The 19,175-nt window shown below is 36.9% G+C and overlaps 1 protein-coding gene and 2 pseudogenes across 2 annotated transcripts; all 3 read right to left on the bottom strand.

The window, feature by feature from the left end:
• Nucleotides 1–256: 256 nt before the first annotated feature.
• LOC147870781 (uncharacterized) lies at nt 257–8,837 on the bottom strand. Of its 2 annotated transcripts, none has more exons than XM_087341946.1 (5): nt 8,698–8,837; nt 8,157–8,229; nt 6,225–6,309; nt 5,917–6,086; nt 257–617 (listed from the first exon to the last, which is right to left on the bottom strand). In XM_087341946.1, the coding sequence occupies exons 2-5, from the start codon at nt 8,209–8,211 to the stop codon at nt 358–360; spliced, it is 570 nt and encodes a 189-aa protein (XP_087198072.1). In that variant the 5' UTR covers nt 8,212–8,229; nt 8,698–8,837; the 3' UTR covers nt 257–357. The 2 variants fall into 2 exon arrangements, with proteins under 2 accessions (XP_087198072.1, XP_087198071.1); XM_087341945.1 differs by lacking the exon at nt 8,698–8,837 and adding an exon at nt 8,318–8,459.
• On the bottom strand, nt 6,497–6,609 carry LOC147870782 (U5 spliceosomal RNA; annotated as a pseudogene).
• Nucleotides 8,669–17,413, bottom strand: LOC147870780 (X-linked retinitis pigmentosa GTPase regulator-like; annotated as a pseudogene).
• Nucleotides 17,414–19,175: the final 1,762 nt, after the last annotated feature.

The raw sequence follows: 19,175 nt of genomic DNA, 5'->3' as shown, positions 1-19,175 counted from the left end.
CAATCAAGATAACAATTCTGTGGTGCACCATCATAACATAAGAGGACTTTCAAACAAAACTGATCAACTATCAGTGTCCATTAATAATATATACACACCCTAATCTGTGTTTAACCCAACACCAGAGGTAAAACTTGAAAATGTTACTTTTGGAGGTACTTACTCTAGACGAAATATGGTAAAAGAAGGTGCCAATTTCTCTTGGCAGCTGCCTTCTTCGTTGCCTTGGATTTTGCAGTAGTCTTCGGTCTCGGCGCTTCGGCTTCTTGGTAGGGACTTTTGTAGCTTTCTTAGCCTTAGATGGCAATTTCTTGGCCTTCGGCGCTGGAACCTGCTTCTTTTTCTCAGGAGTCTTCTTCACCGGCGTTTTTTCGAAGATTTCAGCTTTGCCTTTGTAGGTTGCTGCTGTTTCTTTTCCTTCGGTGCAGACGTTGAAGAACTCCTGCCGCGAGCAGTAGTAACTACTGTCGGAGCCTTCTCAGGCTTACCAGAGGATAACTTGAACGAACCAGAAGCTCCTTTGCCTTTGGTCTGCACAAGCTCTCCCGATGCTACGGCTGACTTGAGGTACTTTTTGATGAACGACGCCAACTTTTCAGAATCGACCTTGTAGTTTGCTGCAATATACTTAATTAGATAAATGTATTGTGTCACTAAAATAACAAGAAATAGAAGCTGCATTGTGCAATTGGAATCTAAACATTCCAACATATATGTCCTAGCTATATATAGAGCCCCCACTGGCAATGCTGACTTTCCTAAACAAGTTACAAAGCATTATAAATTATCTTTTTAAACCTACAGCACAACATCGTCAACTGTGGTCCCATTATCATCAATACAAATTATCTTATTGAAAGTCACCATAAAAATGTGTAAAATGCCCGAGTAGCATTTTTCAATGTCATGGCAATAGTTAATTTCCCCATAAGAATCCAAAATTACTCCATCTGATCACGATGTACAACTTCTAGTAATATTAATAATAAAAAAGTCGATCTCCAGTTATCATAAGTACAGAATACCAATCAGACTCAGAAATGAAGACACTATTAAAGAATGTACAACACATGGATTGAAAATTGGCACTCAGTATGAAACAGCCTTGATGTAGATTTAAAATTCAACACATTCCTAAATAATTTCTTAAAAATGTATAAGCAAGTTTCACCAAAAAAAACAGTGATAAAATATCTGAAAAGAATGATTGGATCACAAAGATAAAAAGAGATTACCTAATTTGTCAATAGTGGAACAACCAAGTAATGAAAATTCACTGCAAGAAATATTGTAAGATACTTACTTCCTGGAGGTCAAAATCAGATTAAATGTGACAACCACACTAAACAGCCTAGAGCAAAAAAACAAGATAAAAACAGTCTGGAAAACATGAAAAAAATAAATCAGGGAAATATTCTACAGCAATATTGACCTCATTAATAAAGATAAATGTTAATGTAATAAAAAATATTAAGCTCTTACTAAATTATTTCAATATTTCTTAACAAATACAGAAAAGATTAATAATCACACTACAAAACAGAAGCAGAAGACACAACAAAATATCTTAGTCAAATAATCCCTAACACACTAAGTAGAATGATGGCGCCATCGTCGTCCCAACCAGAGATGACATTATCAGAAACGCAGAGAGAACCCCTATTCTCGTCAGCACTTCAAACACATGTGCAATATTTTTTGTTCTTCCTTTGTGTTCAAGTTGATTTTATTTTTCAAATAGTCTCCCTTTCTCTGTTGTTAAACATCAACTTTTCTCATGTTATACTGTTTAGGCTATCTCCATTCATCCTGTCTTGATTTTGCCACAACTGAAAACTATCCCCTTGCTATTAATGTTAATTTTCAGAATTCATCATCAAAACATAGTTTATGCTGCTTCAATTTGTAACTACATACATTCTCTATGGTAGAGAATGTTAGGTTCACTATAACACTTTTTCAAATATTTCTGAAGTTGTAAAGTTGTTTCCTGGTCTTTAATATTCACACTGTGTACTTTATTCGCATTAAATCTCTCCCTATTAAGCTTTTATGCTACTCACTGGTTTTGTAACAGTCACTCCCCAACTGTTGTAACCACTGGATATTGATCGTTATCTCAGTAAATTTCTATGAAAGCTTAGACATCAAGTATAATTGAATGCTATCTTTTGTCGAACAAGATGTGATGGATATGACTGTCTCTCTTCCTATCGGGAAACACCAAAATGTATTTATACATGTCTCAAAGTGGAAACATTATACACCTCACAGTCAGACTTTCCAATTTGGAAAATGTGTTATCTAATCCCCCCTAAACCTCTACATTAGCACACTAAAATGAAGTGAAATTTTATTTATTTTCCTAATTCTTCTGTTTAGGGTACAACTATAGGATGTAATATAATTTAATTTATTTTTCACAAGAATTAGGATGAATCATGAACTAGATTGTATCATACAGGGAGCACATATTGTGAGGCTGATCAAAAGCAAAAGGTTAGCCTGGCTTGGCCATGTTGCAAGAATGGAAGGAAACCGGGTAACTAGAAGAGTGATGGAATGGAGACCGATTGGAAGAACGATGAGAGGGAGACCATGGAAACGATGGATAGACGACGTGGAGGAGGATGTGAGGACGATGGGAGTAAGAGGATGGAGAAGAATTGTGAATGATAGGACAGTATGGAAAAAAATCATTGAACAAGCTAAGACCCACACAGTGTTATAACGCTATAAGAAGAAGAAGACATGAAAATAGTAATAAATATCTCATATAATTTTGTAATTATATATATTTGCTTTAAATACATTAACTGGCTAATTACTGTTGAAAACAATGTACATATGAAATATGTTCCCTCTTTCAGTAATGCTTTGCTTTCTTAGCAAACATAATTTTATAATAATAATATATATATATATATACATATAAACTATTTGAAAATGTGACTTCCTATATCACCATTCTTGAAAATCAAACATAATCATATAACTTGTAACATAACATAGTCAAAAGTATGATAATGATAAACTTTTCAAAACTGAACATCAGTCAGAAATGACTTGAAGCTTTCACAGTGACTAAATGTGATAAAATCTTCTCAGGCAACCAGCAGCATCAATCTGGAGCAAAGTCCAGCATTTCAGAAACCTACAGGGAATGATGTGACATGTTGCTGATGTTTCTTGTTAAAATACATAATCAATGGAGCCAGACCAATGAATGCATCTGGATCTTTGTGTCAGAATGACCTGATCAGTATCGTCCAAAATCCACAAATCAGTCAAAAGTACCATCATCTGAAACTGCAGTAACACCTCCAGCTTCTTTTGGTCTCTGTGTCACTTAACATGACCTCCGTCTTCTCCAGCCCTGTCCGGTCCTAGCACTGCCTAACCTTATTTGCTTTCTGCCCCACGTGATTAAACTACCCCAGTTGCTCAATGGCCACATGGGAAGGGGAATCAATTATGCACATGAACAACACTGGTTATCCATCACACCACTCCCTGATAACGGAGAAAGGAAAGGTCCCCGAAACATCTGACTTATGCTGCGAATTGACATGGCTGGTTGCCCGAGAAGATTTTATAATCAGTCAGTATCATAAACTACGTAGCAGCCACACATTTCACATTCAGGCACTCAGGTACCAGACACTTCATCAGTCATCTCTCATTACGCTCCGATGTCCCACAGCAGGTCATCGACATGACACAATCTAAACATTCCAGTACCGCATCGTCTATTTTGTAGGATTATTTCACAGATCATGCAATTTCCAAACTTCTGCACGTAAAATATACAACGGAAGTAACAAAGCCTGATCAAAATCAGCGTGAATACGAGCGCTTGAAGCATTTCAGTCAGTAATCACTTGTTTCACAGAAACGAGGCTACTAAACAAATGCTGACTCCATACTGTGCTATGGGCTCAAGAAGCCCTCCCTATTGTCATCAGCTAATTTGCAGATGCCTCAACAGCTGTCAAACACGTAAGATCATGCCATATCCATATCCACAAGACAGTCACTGTCAAGTTCATTACTTTTAGCTGGAACTTCTCTAGTTTTTTGTTAAACATTCCAAGCATCCTGTTCATTTCACCTTATCAATTTGCTATTATTGCAATGTACGAGGTGCGATCAGAAAGTTTACAGACTGCGCCTATAAAAACCTGTACACTTATCTCAGGTATTAAATTCATCCATCACCCTCGGAGTAGTTCCCCTGGGAGTGAACACAACGATCCCAGTGCCGCTGCCAAGCCTGGAAGCATCCCTGGAAATCTTTCTTTGTCAGCCTGTCAAGCACCATCTGCGATTCTGCCTGAATCTCTTCTATCGTCTCAAATCTCCTTCCCTTTAGCTGAATTTTCATCTTTGGCAAGAGGAAGAAGTCACACGGCGAATAAGGAGGGTGCGGGATGACAGCCATGGTGTTTGAGGCCAAAAACTGCCGAACTTTGAGGGCGGTGTGTGCTGGCGCGTTGTCATGATGCGTCGCATGTGGAGTTCTACCTTTAGATTCAGCTGACAGGTCCCATAGCCTATCCCAACAATGTCGCACAAGTCGTTGATGGTACGACGTCGATCTTCGTAACATTTTCGGGCGTTGTGCTCGAAGATGGTCGTCCAGAATGCTCGTCATCATCGACAGAGGTTCGGCCATTTTTAAAACGTGAATGCCACACAAAAGTTTGCGGACTCCCCAAATGCTTGCTTTAGAATTTCATAGGTTTCCGTAGCCGTTTTGGCGAGTCTTTGGCAAAATGTGATGCACACACCATTCTGAAATCGCAGGAGGGTCGGTGTAATGCACTACCAAAACGCCCGTAACCAAGAAACAAATGCTACTTCGATTATGCCAGCTGGCACACTGATTCACTATGATTGTAGGCCGCACCCCCTAGCGGCAGAAGCTCGTACTACATCCGGTTCGCCCTCTATTGACACAGTCTGGAAACTTTCTGATCGCACCTCGTAATCTGCAAACCAGATACTGTGCACCTGTTTTCCATTAATTTTTCTTAGAATAAACAGTGATAATTTCTCTCAAATGCACAGCTAACTGATATTCGTAACAGACACACGTTTAATTGTCTTTGAGGTATAAACTGCATTTTAAGTATTATTTACTGCTTACTTAAACCTCACAACAATAATGAATTAAATCTTATTATTAAGAAACAGATAAAACATAAACTGCAAGATTTGAGATTCTCAAATTGGCGAGTATGAAGATGGCTGTCTTCCAGGTTGTAGTGCCGTGCTGGTAAACTTTCACCAGAATACACGACGCTACAACGCTGAAGACAGCCATTTTTAATGCTAAAATCCATTCAGAGACACTGGTAAACATCGCACACATTTTAGTGAACAAGGCTTGCAGGCATAACCTTGAAAACATAAAGAAGAAATGTTAAGCTTATTTCAGCAAGCTGATGACAGGATTATAGGAAGAGATGATTCACAGATTTCTTAGTGGCACTCACCTAAAGTAAGCAAACTAAAGTTATTATTGGTGTTTTCCCAGAACTGATAATTGTACCATTAGTGTGTTCATTTTTGTGCCTGTGCGTAACAGACATCTTCATGCATATATGTAGACAAAATTTACCAGGAATTAAATTAAATTTACAGCACCTACAATAAGTGCATTGCAATGCACAAAAACAAAAATGATGAACACAACTTCGGACATCTTGTAGGTACAATTATCTGAACCTTATTATGAACCAATAAACAACTTGTCAATAATAACTTTCGCTGATGCATTTTTGGCTTCTTGAAGATCCATACCTCAGACCTGTGAACATACAGCATCACCTATCGGTATTCCTAACCACATCATAGCATACACATTCACAAACACAGCACTCATCGTATACCCAGTGCTATGACTCAACTAACCTGTTTCCTGAAGCTTCAAATATTCTTCTTCTTGTTGTTTGATCACAATACACGTACAGGTGTATGAGCCCTGCTCAGCGAGTCCTCCTTCATAAGATGGAGACGGCCAATTTCGAGACGCACACATCGACTCTAGTGACCTAATGGGGTCGAGTGGGATGTCAGAATTCCTAGCAAACAAAGGGACAGACAGTTATCATGTCAAGACTTCAGATACACCTGGTGGTTTACTTTCATACTTTTACAGGTTCCCTGTGCTGAAGGAAATATTCTCTGTACATCAGAGAGAAGTAATGATGAACACTTACTCTTCGGAAGCAACTAAGATCCTGTCCGAAACTGATCTAGCAGCTGCTTCTGTTGCTTCCTCCGATGACCCTCCATACCCCACACCTGTGAACATACAGCATGTAGAAAGAAAATACAAGCAGTTTTCATCTAGGATTTAAGATGAGCAATGGAATTTGTAACAGTGAATTAATAACGACACAGTAGCGTTTGAGAATAATATTACGTTAGATCCCAAAACTGCACAGTAGTCATTTTTGTCTGACACTCTCAATACAACAAAGTTAAAAAATCAATCAGTAATCCAAATGTAAGAATGAAACAGTATGAATCATATGTTCCCCTCAACAGAAAACTTTAGTAAAAGGTGAAAGATTTATGCGTATTGAAGGGAAACCAGAGTTTTTAAATAAGCTAAATAATGAAGAATAAAAAATTAGATAAAACCCCACGCACTGGGGAAACGTGTAATTATTGACGTTGAAACAAATACGAATTACATGAGTATGAATTACAGAATAATAGCCAAACTGATTTCAAGAAATTCTCTTTCATATTTTATACAATAATAACGAAGACATCACAGTTAAACAACTTTTCTTTTACAACCATAACCAAAAAAGTTAACAGATTTCAAGAATTTCCCTTTCCCACCAGTTGTATTGATTATCAGGGCTAATGAAGGGTAGAAGATGCATAAATAATAAAAAAAAGAGCTAATCCAAACTATTTTGTTTGGTGCATTCACAGAACTTCACAAACTGCTTAACTTTCCTCACACAACAGACCTTCTTTAAGAAACAGTTTGTAATGCTCACTTGTTCTGAAAACTCTTTAGACTCTCCCTCATGACAGCAATGAACTTCACTCTCATTTGTCTCATGGCAGCACTGACTATGTCCACTTCACACGCACCACTCTGAAGCCATTTTTCAGTTCACTGTCAATCTTTTCAAAACTTCTCTTAGCATGCACCATGACATGAACTCTTGATTTCCTGATTTCTTACTAGCTCTGGAGAAAGTTTACCCCATAATCAAACCAGTGATACTGGACTCCCAGAAAACTATGCCCAAAATACGCCATCAGTAGGTCAGCCTGTTATATGGTGTTCTTTCAAGGATGGAATCACTCAATCCCTATCACATACTTTTATTATAAATTCTGTTGCCCATTCTTTGTTCTCAAATTTCCTAAGTACACGAAGCCTTTGTTTTACCGTCAGTAGAATTTTATTATGATTTTCATCCATCTTCTTTAGAACCCCCACCCCCACCCCACAGGCAAGTTGAAGGCCTATTTCACCTGTGCTTATTTAAAAAAGACGTAATGCATGAATATTCCAAACACTCATAATCAGGAGCTTACTGAACAAGTAAGAACCCATAAATTTCTCCTTCAAGTAGATTATGCAATCATAATCTACAAAGTCTACAGATTTCTAGTACTTTCCTTTTGCAACCATGACAGGCCCAATATAGACAAGTTGGTGGGGAGTGGAAATATTCTACTTGAGTGTGCCCTTTGGAATGCAGACAAATCACATATTGGATTAACTGACATTTCATCCTCAAATAGGAATGATCATAACAGACATGGATTACAACTTAACTCAAAGGGCAAGGAGAAGCTTGTGCAACTCACTGCTAATTAGATTAGGTGCAAACTGGATACCTGTAATCACTGATGTAAGATCTAACCCTTCTTTTAGGCTTAAGCCCAAATCTGTCACCAAATACCTGAAAGATGTCTACATCAATGCTAATAAACCAGTTCTAAATTCAGAATACAATCAAGATAACAATTCTGTGGTGCACCATCATAACATAAGAGGACTTTCAAACAAAACTGATCAACTATCAGTGTCCATTAATAATAAATACACACCCTAATCTGTGTTTAACCCAACACCAGAGGTAAAACTTGAAAATGTTACTTTTGGAGGTACTTACTCTGGACGAAATATGGTAAAAGCAGACCAAAAATTACAAATGAAAGATGCAGCATTTCGGGACTCCAGTAAAACTAGAAAGAGAAATATGATTTTGAGACTGGAGAGGTCCTCAGCCTACAGTAGTCTGCTACTGAACATTGACTTGTAATTATACTTCACTTTTTGAGATGAAGAATTGTTTGTTTTATGCCATTCTATAAAACAGCCTTGTTATATTTGTGAACAGAGGGTAGAGTAGCTCGATTCTTCAGTGCTTTTCGTCGCAAGAAACCATCTTAAGCACAGTCTGCTGGATTTGAAAGCTGTGGTGAGCAACTTTCTGTCACAGAGAAACGTCAGAGTAAGTATATATTAACAGTTCTCATGTTGCAATAGCAACCCACGTGCTGAAGAATTTGATTACATTCAAAGACATCCAGAAAACTTTACAGTAGTCATATATATTGTAACTGCATTAAAAATGTTAAAATGATGTGTGTTTATGCTCAGGCAGACGTTTCTATTTTACTATCAAAGACCCATAAATAAAGATACTTGACCTTTATTCTCCTCTGATTTCATTTTTACATCACTGTTGTCCTCTTGATTACCACCATTATCACAGTTACTTCTGTCACCTTCACTTTTACATATCATCAGTACTTTTTATTTCATCATTGACATCTGAATTTTCAGTAACACCCATTGACTTTGAAATAACTTCCTAAAATAAATAATTAAGACCAAATTAAATAAGAACTGTAAATTCAATATACTGTGTACATCTGCACTTGTACGTACTTACTAAACCCACTGTTATGGAGGAAAGCACAGACAGAGCTTTGCAATACAGTGAAACATCAACAGACACAGCTGCATGAACGACATTACTCTTTTAAGAAATGCATGTCCTTGTACACTTTAACCTTTAAAGGCCAAAAGGTACATCATGTCCCATAACACAAATTTGTAAGAGGCCAAATGAGACAATGACGTCCTTTTAATTGTTAAAAGCTTTACGTACTTAGATAAATAGACAACTCATGTACCCGTGCATGCACGCACACACAGAGAGACAATTAATTCTGGTCTCCCCAAAACCATACATGAGAATGATGACAGCTACCACAAAATGTACCACAATCAGATTATTATGGCAGGAATAATTTAAATTTTTCAAATAACGTACCTTTTTACCATTTTTAGGTTTGGCAGACTTTGCTGACATTTCATCATCAATATCATCATCCGCACCACTGCTCTCCTTCCTTCCTGACAAAGCAGACTTCACTTCAAGATCTCTTTCTATCACCATCTCATCCACACGACTACTTAGATCTTCTTGGAAGGATCGAATTGATTCTGTATTGTTATTGGGACTTTGAACTGGAATATGTTGCAAAGGTGGTAATGTATTCCAATTATTGATGGGCCAGACTGAATTCTCCTAAAATTATTAGAAGCTACATTTGCAACTGGTGGTCACTACAAAACAAAATGTGCCAAGGCTCAAAGAGGACTGCCCACTGAACTGGAACATGAGGAATGCTACTTGCATTCAGATACTAACGATTGTAATAATGTCTCTTGAATTTCCAATTCAAACTGAATGGACACTCTGCTAGTCTCACAAAAACGTTACATTCATAGCGATTCATGTGACTGAGGAAATTAGAAGAAATGTTATTAGTGAAACACAAATAAATAAATAAATAAGCCCCTTTTTCAATAGTCACATGTTCTAAATATGGCTCACTGCCTAGCTCTGGTTTAAGTCAAACAAAAATACTCTGAGAAAGAAAACAATGAATTACCTCACTTTCAGATTCAAGTGAATGACTGATGAGGTCTAATCCATTTTCATCATCTTGCCTTGCACTGGCTAAGACCATTGCGTGGCATCCACCACAAGCAACCTACACACAATAAAACAACATTTCACGCTCGGCAATTAATTTTATAATATGAACCTTTACAAACCTTAAAAATGTAAGAAATATATATATATATATATATAATTTATTTATTTAATAAACTTGAAACACTTCTTTATTTACCAAAGCTTTAAACAAATCTTTTGTTGTATCAAAACTGTAAGACCATGGGTACAGCTACCTGTATCAATGATTGCCATAACCATTACTACTCCAACTTCCATGAATTCAAATTTCCTGTTCAATTTAAAAGAAGACAATAACTCATAGTGCATAGGTTCTCAATACGAGGACCTCCAATGTATTTTGTATGGCCTGCATACATTTTTCTAAGACCTGTGTCAAAGTGTGTAATGGAAAACACATCCCTGAGATCAGAGATCATCATGTAATCAGTATTTGGCGTTATCCATTGCTGTGACCAGTTGTTCAGCAACATGAGATGGGATGGCCTATTGGTCTATCATGGGCCAGCAGTTTTCCTCTACTAGAACACTGCCCCCTACCAGGTCATCAATGCCTGACATTACACCAGAATCTCCTGTGGATTTCGGTCTTCACTTTGGTGAGGACATGAATCAGTGCTACACTGCTATCAAGATTCACTGATTTTTATTCTTTCCTGCCTCATTTTCGAATGCATGTAAATTATTTATAATGAAGTACAGTGGCCTGAGCCACATCGGTCCTTGGGCCTACCACGTACTCGCCCCAAAACAAGGCCTAAAAGCTGGGAGTTCTGTATGTGTGTTGTCACCAAGCCTCTGATAAATGTGGGCGCAATTCAAAACAATGTATGTTTATAAGTTGTCAAGGCCATTGTCTGGGGCAAGTACACAGTATGGTCATGAACCAACATGTCTGAGGCCACTATACTTTAATGTGAATAATATGCATGAATATACAAATGAAATGAAAGGACGAGGCCGAGTTCTACAATCCGGATCACAGCCCTAAGCAGGAAACGCAACAACTAATGGAACAGCTAAGGGCCAAATTCCAAACTGCAATTCAGGCACTACAAGACGAACTCCTCAGCACTCACTTGCCAGACCTTCTCCAACAATTTCATTCTCAATATAGGCAAACATAAGAAATTACTCCATGGGATGACTACTAGAAGGCCTGCTTCAAAGTCCACCTCTCCCTCTAGACACTGTGCCCAAAATCTTCAAGCTCCCACATGAAGTCAAGAGAATCACCTCACTGATCACCATCAACAAATCACAATTCCATCCCAACCCACTTCTGCCAAATCCCACCAAACCACCATAAAATCCATCACCATCCAATAATGATTCCATCACTGTCCCATCCATTCCCATCACCACGTCACCCATTCCATCAGGAAACCATAAAAATCCTATCCCAACACATTATCATACCACCAAGAACACTCCATCACCAATACCATACCATCCCATAAACAAACCACCATCACCAACACATTCTATTGCAATTCCATACCATCACAATCAATCTCAATCACCATTCCAACACTCTCACATCACCACTTCACCACCCTATCATTATCATAACTGGCTGACATGGAGCTGCCTGGGTTGTATCACATCACCGTCAGAGCCCTTCAGAATAGACAGAGCTGTCTGTTAAGGCATTCAATGAGGCACCTACTTAACCATTGCATCTGGCTGGTATGGAGGCCCTATTATCGCATCTATGTTACCATCATAATGGGCTGGCACTGAAGCATGAATATGGCCATTGTAATGTCGCTGTATACAGAACTCTACATAGTCATTATAGTGGGCCTATATCGAATTTATAAGGGGTTCATATGCAGGTGTACATATCACAATGATATGGGGTTGTTATAAAACCGTCTGTACAGCCATTATAACCAATTGGTTTAGAGGTCTTTACACAGTCATTAAACTGGGCTGGTACGGGGGCATCTGTATTAACCAACGTATTATTGCTGAGACAGATGGTACAAAATGATGATGGTGATGCTAATGAAATGAGGTAGTGATGGGATGGTGATGGTAGGATTTGAGGTTTTCATGGTGATGAGTACAAAGATGGCCCTACTCTGGGTTGTCTGGTAGAAATTTATCAATGTTTCAGAGGTCCTTGCCCTCGTGATGGAGGTAGCAAGGACCTCTGAACCACACAGCACTACAACCCTGAAGACAGCCATCTTCAAGCTAGTAATGGTTGGGATGCTTTTTAGTGATGAAAACTTGCGAGTAGTACATGTAAATTGCAACAGAAATAAACTGGATAGTGAATGATTACTCAAGGAAAAGCAGCATTACATAGCTCAGCACTCAAGAATCTGCATCACTTTAATGACAGATCATCAAAAACCTTTAGACAGGCACATAAACCCATTTATCATTGTCAAAAACTGTCATAAAGATTTGATAAATTTTACTCATTTATGACCTTGTAGCCCGCAAGTGTGAACATGGTCCTTGGTCTCAAAAATGTTTATTGTGCAGAAACAATCTTCAAGTATGTGCATCCACACATTCTTACTTTCTGAACTGTGTATCCCTTGAACTTAGTAACTTTAAATGGAATCAACTGATTGTCGTTGTCTTGTTCACTACAAAGTTTCCCATGTCGACCTTCCCCGCATGTATACAGGCTGCCTGCATCTAAAAGATTAAAACACATTACAGCAGACTCTCAATTGTGTGAGTAAACAGATGATAGGAGAGGAAGGAAGAACAAAAAAATTATATTTTCTACTGACCGATTCACTCTAGTGACATGCATGCACACAACCAAATCACAATTTCAATTATACGTACAAGCCTACTAAAAACCACAAAGGTTTAAAACAGATTTTTACTGTGTACATAACTGAACAAGAAAACGTTTTAATATAAAAAAAAAGTGACTGCTCACACCACAGAATTTTATATGTACATTTACCTTGAAACAGTTTAACATCACATTTTAAACTTTCGAAGTAAAAAGACAAATGATTACTTTTTATGTAAACAACATAAGTGACAACGTATAAATGGCCAAAACATTCATGGCAATAAATAATATTTAAATTGTACAAAATAAAGTTGTAACTGGTGGTTTAGCATTGAGCTGATTTACCCGATACAAAGGTATGAACCGCAAAACCAATTGTAAGTTACATTAAAATACAGTATTTCTCTTCATGTTAAGTGAACATTGTGTCATGTTCTTATAGAGACTTCTGACAATTTCAATGCAACCTGTAGCAATTTGGTCCAATCCCTTTACTTCCAAAGCTTAGTATTAACATCAAAAAGAATGAATGCAGAGACAATAGATACTGGTGGATGAGCGAGACAAAACTCTTAACATGGCAATGTCATAGGAAGAAGCACAATGTTCATAAAATCAATTTAATTAATGTATGAACGGTCTGCAAAGAAGCAATGTCCCACCTGTTATAAATGCTGTATGGCTTTCACCACATGCCACATCTCTGATCACACAACCTTCTAAACTTGTGACCCTTGTTGGCAGTACACTTTGAGGAACATCTACTCCGAGACCCAGCTGACCATTAAAGTTATTGCCAAATGCAAACACCTCACCACCAGCTGGAAATTGATAATATACTTAGCTTCATGATTCACGACTCTTACACCAATCTGTAACTACAAAACACTTTGTATTCAATTAAACCAATCCAGAGGCAATAAATTTCAAACCCTATCACGTGGTTCAATCATTATTTTGTTTGTAAATGAACTATCAAACCTGTTTATATTTTGGCACCCCATGATCACTATGTTATTTCTTGAACATTTTCATCCATCACCTACAAAAACCACTTGTACTCAAGTGCACCATTTAGATGTGCACACGTCCACAGTCACTTGTTACAAAGAGAGAATTTTATCTCAACTACATTTCTCTACAAAGAATCAACAAACTCTTGAAGCCAAAGTGAGCAGCATCAACCTCACCCGTCAATGCAACCGTGTGATATCCACCACAGAAAACAGATTTTACTGGAATTCCAAGCGTCACTTTCTGAGGAGAGGTAATGTTTGGTAAGGCTGTCGGGCAGTCCTAACTTTCCTGATTCACTTTCTCCACATGTGTATAAAGTGCTGCTTGCTGAAGACATCAAAGATCTCCTAGTACGGAAATAACTGACAAAAAATAAAATAATTATGTTCATATTTTCAGCTTCCATTACATCATTTATGCTACTAACAGACAAGTACGCCATTCAGTAATGTAAAAGTTTATGTAAGGTGAGAATATTCACTTCTAAAAAGTAAGGAATCAGAATTATTTAAAAAAGTTCCTGCTTTCAATTTTTTTGGAAGCTGGTGGAAGAAGTCAGTTACATTCTTGATACTAGCGATCAAACAAATTTACACGCTCAGTTCATCAAGAAACTACCTCTGATTGATCCTAAAGGTTCACTAGTACATTCACAACAGCCCATTGCTGGATCCTATCCTGAGCAAGTTAAATCCAGTCCACAACCTCACACCCTATTTCCATTTGCAAACAGGGACATCAAGCTCTTGAGAGCTACGACAGACTGTCACGTGAATCCCCGATGTTCAGGGCAGAAACCAATCCATGCTCACATGACTAAGACTTCATTACAATTTCCCATAAACTACTATTACTATTACCATATATGGAATGAGATATTACATAAGCTAAACTCTCTACGACTTTCCCTGTTGGAAACTTTCCATAACAAGACTTGAATTCAAACATCTTTGAATGCATTTCAATACTTCATTATGTGCCATATGCAATATCAGATTGACATAAAATATATTGCTTTTGCACGTCTAGAAAACTGTACTTTAAATTCAGTAATTTTTTGAAAAAGTTTGTATATATGCACTTCTTTGACTCATTTATACAAAATTCTATAATTTCTATTACTCAAAGATTCCAACACACCTGTAACAAATGCTGTGTGATAATATCCAAAACTGATGTGAACAATCTGCTGGTCAAAAGGCATTAAAACAGGACTCAAAACACTATCATTTGTTTCTGGGAGCCCAAGCTGACCACCTGAATTGCTACCCCAAACATAAACATGTCCACAAGCTGTAAAAAACAATGTCAAAAACTGGCATCAGCAGTTATAATATTATGAAACAGTACAAATCCTGGCAGAAGTACAATTATTGTGACAAAATACATAAATTTTCTTGATTGCAAATAAAAATGAAACCTTACTATCTTAACATTTTACTTACCTTTTTACCAACCACCAATGGTTGGACAGAAGTTACCTCTTTTGAAGACTTAACAGACATAATTTACCATGAACAGAGGCATCAAAGAAAGAATAAATTGTGACATTTCTAACTTATTTCCACTAAAACTTGTTAAAATTTAGTCAACACAACAGAATTCTAGTTTTGTTGATGTTATATTTACACATTACAGTTTATAACATAACATGAATACAACTGCAAATAAGGTACAGAATGTTGTCGTTGTTTCTGTTACTATGGTAGCAGCAGCAGGTTTTATTTTCTTTTTGAGAAAAACTTTCACTGTATAGAGTTTATACTAAATTTGTCAGCTCTAAGTTTCATACTGTCTCAAGTTTGTAAGCGTTTATTTCAAACATGACTTGTAGAAATTTTTATAATCTTTACACAAAATTTCAGATTCTTACCTCCAATTCTATCAATGAGAAAGGTGATGAAAATTTTCACAAAGACAACATTCTACAAAGGAAATTACCTTAACAAAGGTGCATATTTTATGACACACCATTTCAGGGCCCTATACTACACTACTGTTGCTCTCACATCTAAAATTTGTGTCTGTCATGTTGCTACCACTGATTGTAGGAACGTCCATAAAATTAAAAAGAAAAAAGGGGAGAAAAGAGAAAGAGGCCAAAATATTCAAAAAAGAAGGGAAGAAAGACAACATTGTAATCTCAGAAGCCCACTACTTTCCTTAAAAAAAGGAAATTATTATAACAAAAACTGTAAAATAATAACCACTCATTTAAGACATAAAGAAACATGAAAGTGCACCAAATGAAATCCTACCTGTGAGTGCAGCAGAAGAAATGCATCCTGCTGACAGCCGAATCATTTCATCACGTACACCCAAAACTCTTGTCGGTGCTGAACGATCGGCTACGTCAACAACACCCAACTGTCCGTCACTGTTGCTCCCCCATGAAAATATTTCACCTGAATCTTAGTTATAAAAAAGAGAGTCAGGAAAAATATTTAAATGCATGAACTGACATTTATACAGAATTTGTAGTTTGAGTCCTGGATAGTCTTCACCCGACCACAGACGCAAACACATCACAAAACACAACTTTGACTACAGAACGACTGATCTAAAACATAAAAAACGACGAAGAGTAAAAATAAACAACCTACAAAATGAAAACTACAAAACAAACAAATCAATGATAGTTGCATTATAAAATATACATTAGTTTTAAAGATAAAAATAACGATAAGAACCTGATGATGATACGGTAGTATCGAAACATGTTGTGAAATAAAATAATGAGCGCTAAAATTGTAACATCGTAATAGCGATGAAGAGCGCCAAATTTTAAGTTTTTAAATTTTAACTTTAATAACACCAATTTTAACAACTAAGTTTTGTGTATAGACGGAAATAAGAAATATATATATTATACAGAAATTAAGTTACAAGGTGAAGAGACAAAACTTTTACGTGCACACTGTACTCTTAGAGAAATGTATCACCTCCACCTTCAGATCCTCAAATCTCACAACTTAAGACGTTTATAAACCTTTAAAAAATCAAGTCAAACTTTATTTCACCATTTGTTCACATACAAAGGCTTAATTAATGCAGCACAAACAAACTAACCTGTACTGAGCAATGTGTGTGCTCTTCCACATGCAACATGAGTAGCCTTTTCTGGCTTCAAACCTAAAAATTAATGCACACACAAATATTAGGCATTAAGTAATAATTACATTTTCACGCATAAACACAAAATTACATTTCCAGGAGAGTTAACCTTTTTCATACTATAATAGGTGCTTAAATCCCCAAACTAAAGGCCGCCAGTGCAATGCATTGACAGCTGGCACAAGGTCAATAAAAGTTAAATATGGAATCACAGAGCATCCTCCAAATTACCCATAATTTAAACAGTTGTAAATAAAATGGTTCTGCAATATAATCTGAGAAAGACTGGGTCAGTCTTTCATTACAGATGCTGTAATACAGGTGTAATATTTTCAGTAAAACATTTCAATTCAGTGCAGGCAATGATGCACTTACTCTTCACACAGCTTGGCTTCACAGTAACATTCTTATGACCGAGACCAAGTTGTCCATAATCGTTATTCCCAAACACAGACACTCTTCCTTTCTCTGGAATTCAAACAAAATTCTACAAATATTCATCAGTCACACATCATTAATAAAACTTCCAAGTCAAATACTATATGAAATAAAAATAGCACCTCTAATAGTATTCTTAGTGTCTCTGGGGCATATCTATATTCATGTATATTGCCAGCCTGCTAATGGACCATATACTGAGCCAGTTCAATCCAGTCAACATCCTCAGTTTCTTTAAAATCCATTTTAATATTATCATCTATATATAACTGGCTCAGTATATGGTCCAGTACATAAATATAGAAAAACCCCATAGACCCTAATAAGCAGAGTGTAGGACAGGTCATAGAATAGCACATTTTATTATAAGAACATAAAATAAATTTAAAAGGTGTCCCACTATATGTCATGTAGGTGCTTGAGGGGGAAGGAGGTATAGCTCCTACTCATTCTTAACCTCGGCACTAGACAGGGTAAGTGGTCAGCATCACACCCCAGCTGTGCTTCACCCCTGGAAAAAGACCCCCGTACCCATTAGATAAGAGGCTGGGTGAACCCCGGAGCCGGTCTAGTCTCAAAGGCTGCCCCTGTCACAGATTGAACCCCGGTAGTACAGTCCGTAGTCAGTCACTATTCTGGCTGAACTACCCCAACTCACTTATTATAAGAACACACACTAACATACTAAATGACATAACAATAACATTATTTTGGTTTGCATATCAATTTTACCTATTTGAAGATGGCTGCATTTTCACTGCACTGAAAAATATGTTTTATCACAATACACAATTTACATATCTACAAAATAACATGCACGTATACATGTTTTACATGACAATAAACCATTCGGTTCCTCAAAACAAAACTTTCTGCCTCTCAACAATTTTTGAGAAAGTTATATGCAAGAGAGCAAATAAATTCTTAAACTCAAACAACATCCTTGTCGAGGAGCAATTTGGATTTAGAAAAAATCTCTCAACAGAAAAGGCTCTATTTAGTTTCACTAATGAAATTGTATGTGCCCTTAACAATAAAATCCATGTGGGTGGAATATCTTGTGACCTAGCCAAGGCATTTGATTGTGTAAACCATGAAATATTACTAATGAAATTGATATTTTATGGAATTCGAGGTATAAATCCTACCTAAATAATAGAAGGCAGAGAGTAGAAATTAAAAGCCGCCATACCAATCATAATACCTATTCAGAATGGGGTATCGTAAATCACGGAGTGCCACAAGGTTCAGTTCTTGGGCCCTTACTTTTCCTCATATAAATCAATGACCTGCCGGCAACTGTGACCTCTACATCCAAACCTATTCTTTTTGCTGATGATACAAGTATCATTATTGCACACCAAGAATTGATCTATCTTGAAAATATCATGAATGATGTCTTTGCCAACATAAATAAATGGTTTAGAGCTAACAAACTGGCACTAAATTTTGAAAAAACAAACTTCATAAAATTTGTTATTAAGCACAAGACATATCCTAGATTAAATATAGGTTTTGAAGAAAAATTAACTGTGGAAGTTGAAACAAACAAATTCCTTGGCTTACAAGTCGACAGTACCTTAAATTGGAAGAAACACATTGAATACATTATTCCCAAATTAAGCTCTGCATGCTTTGCCATGAGAACAGTCGTACCACTCATGACAATAGATACTTTAAAGCTAGTTTACTTTGCATACTTTCACTCTGTATTGTCATATGGATTAATCTTCTGGGGAAATTCAACAGACAGTAATAAAGTTTTTTACATGCAAAAGAAAATAATTAGAATAATGGCC

Source organism: Zootermopsis nevadensis, unplaced genomic scaffold (assembly GCF_977971745.1).
Source record: "Zootermopsis nevadensis isolate Lab colony 2312 unplaced genomic scaffold, Znev_1.0 Znev_ptg000200l, whole genome shotgun sequence".
Taxonomy (NCBI): Eukaryota; Metazoa; Arthropoda; class Insecta; order Blattodea; family Termopsidae; genus Zootermopsis; species Zootermopsis nevadensis.
Note: the sequence above shows the minus strand (reverse complement) of the source record. Positions and strands in the feature narration are given on the sequence as shown.

What these genes read in the sequence shown, in the direction of transcription:
- LOC147870781 (XM_087341946.1), bottom strand. Translation starts at nt 8,211, where the DNA reads ATGCTGCATCTTTCATTTGTAATTTTTGGTCTGCTTTTACCATATTTC. An exon ending in TTTACCATATTTCGTCCAGA is followed by an intron (nt 6,310 to 8,156) that starts GTAAGTACCTCC and finishes GTATGTTCACAG; the next exon opens with GTGTGGGGTATGGAGGGTCA. An exon ending in TTTGAAGCTTCAGGAAACAG is followed by an intron (nt 618 to 5,916) that starts GTTAGTTGAGTC and finishes AGTATATTGCAG; the next exon opens with CAAACTACAAGGTCGATTCT.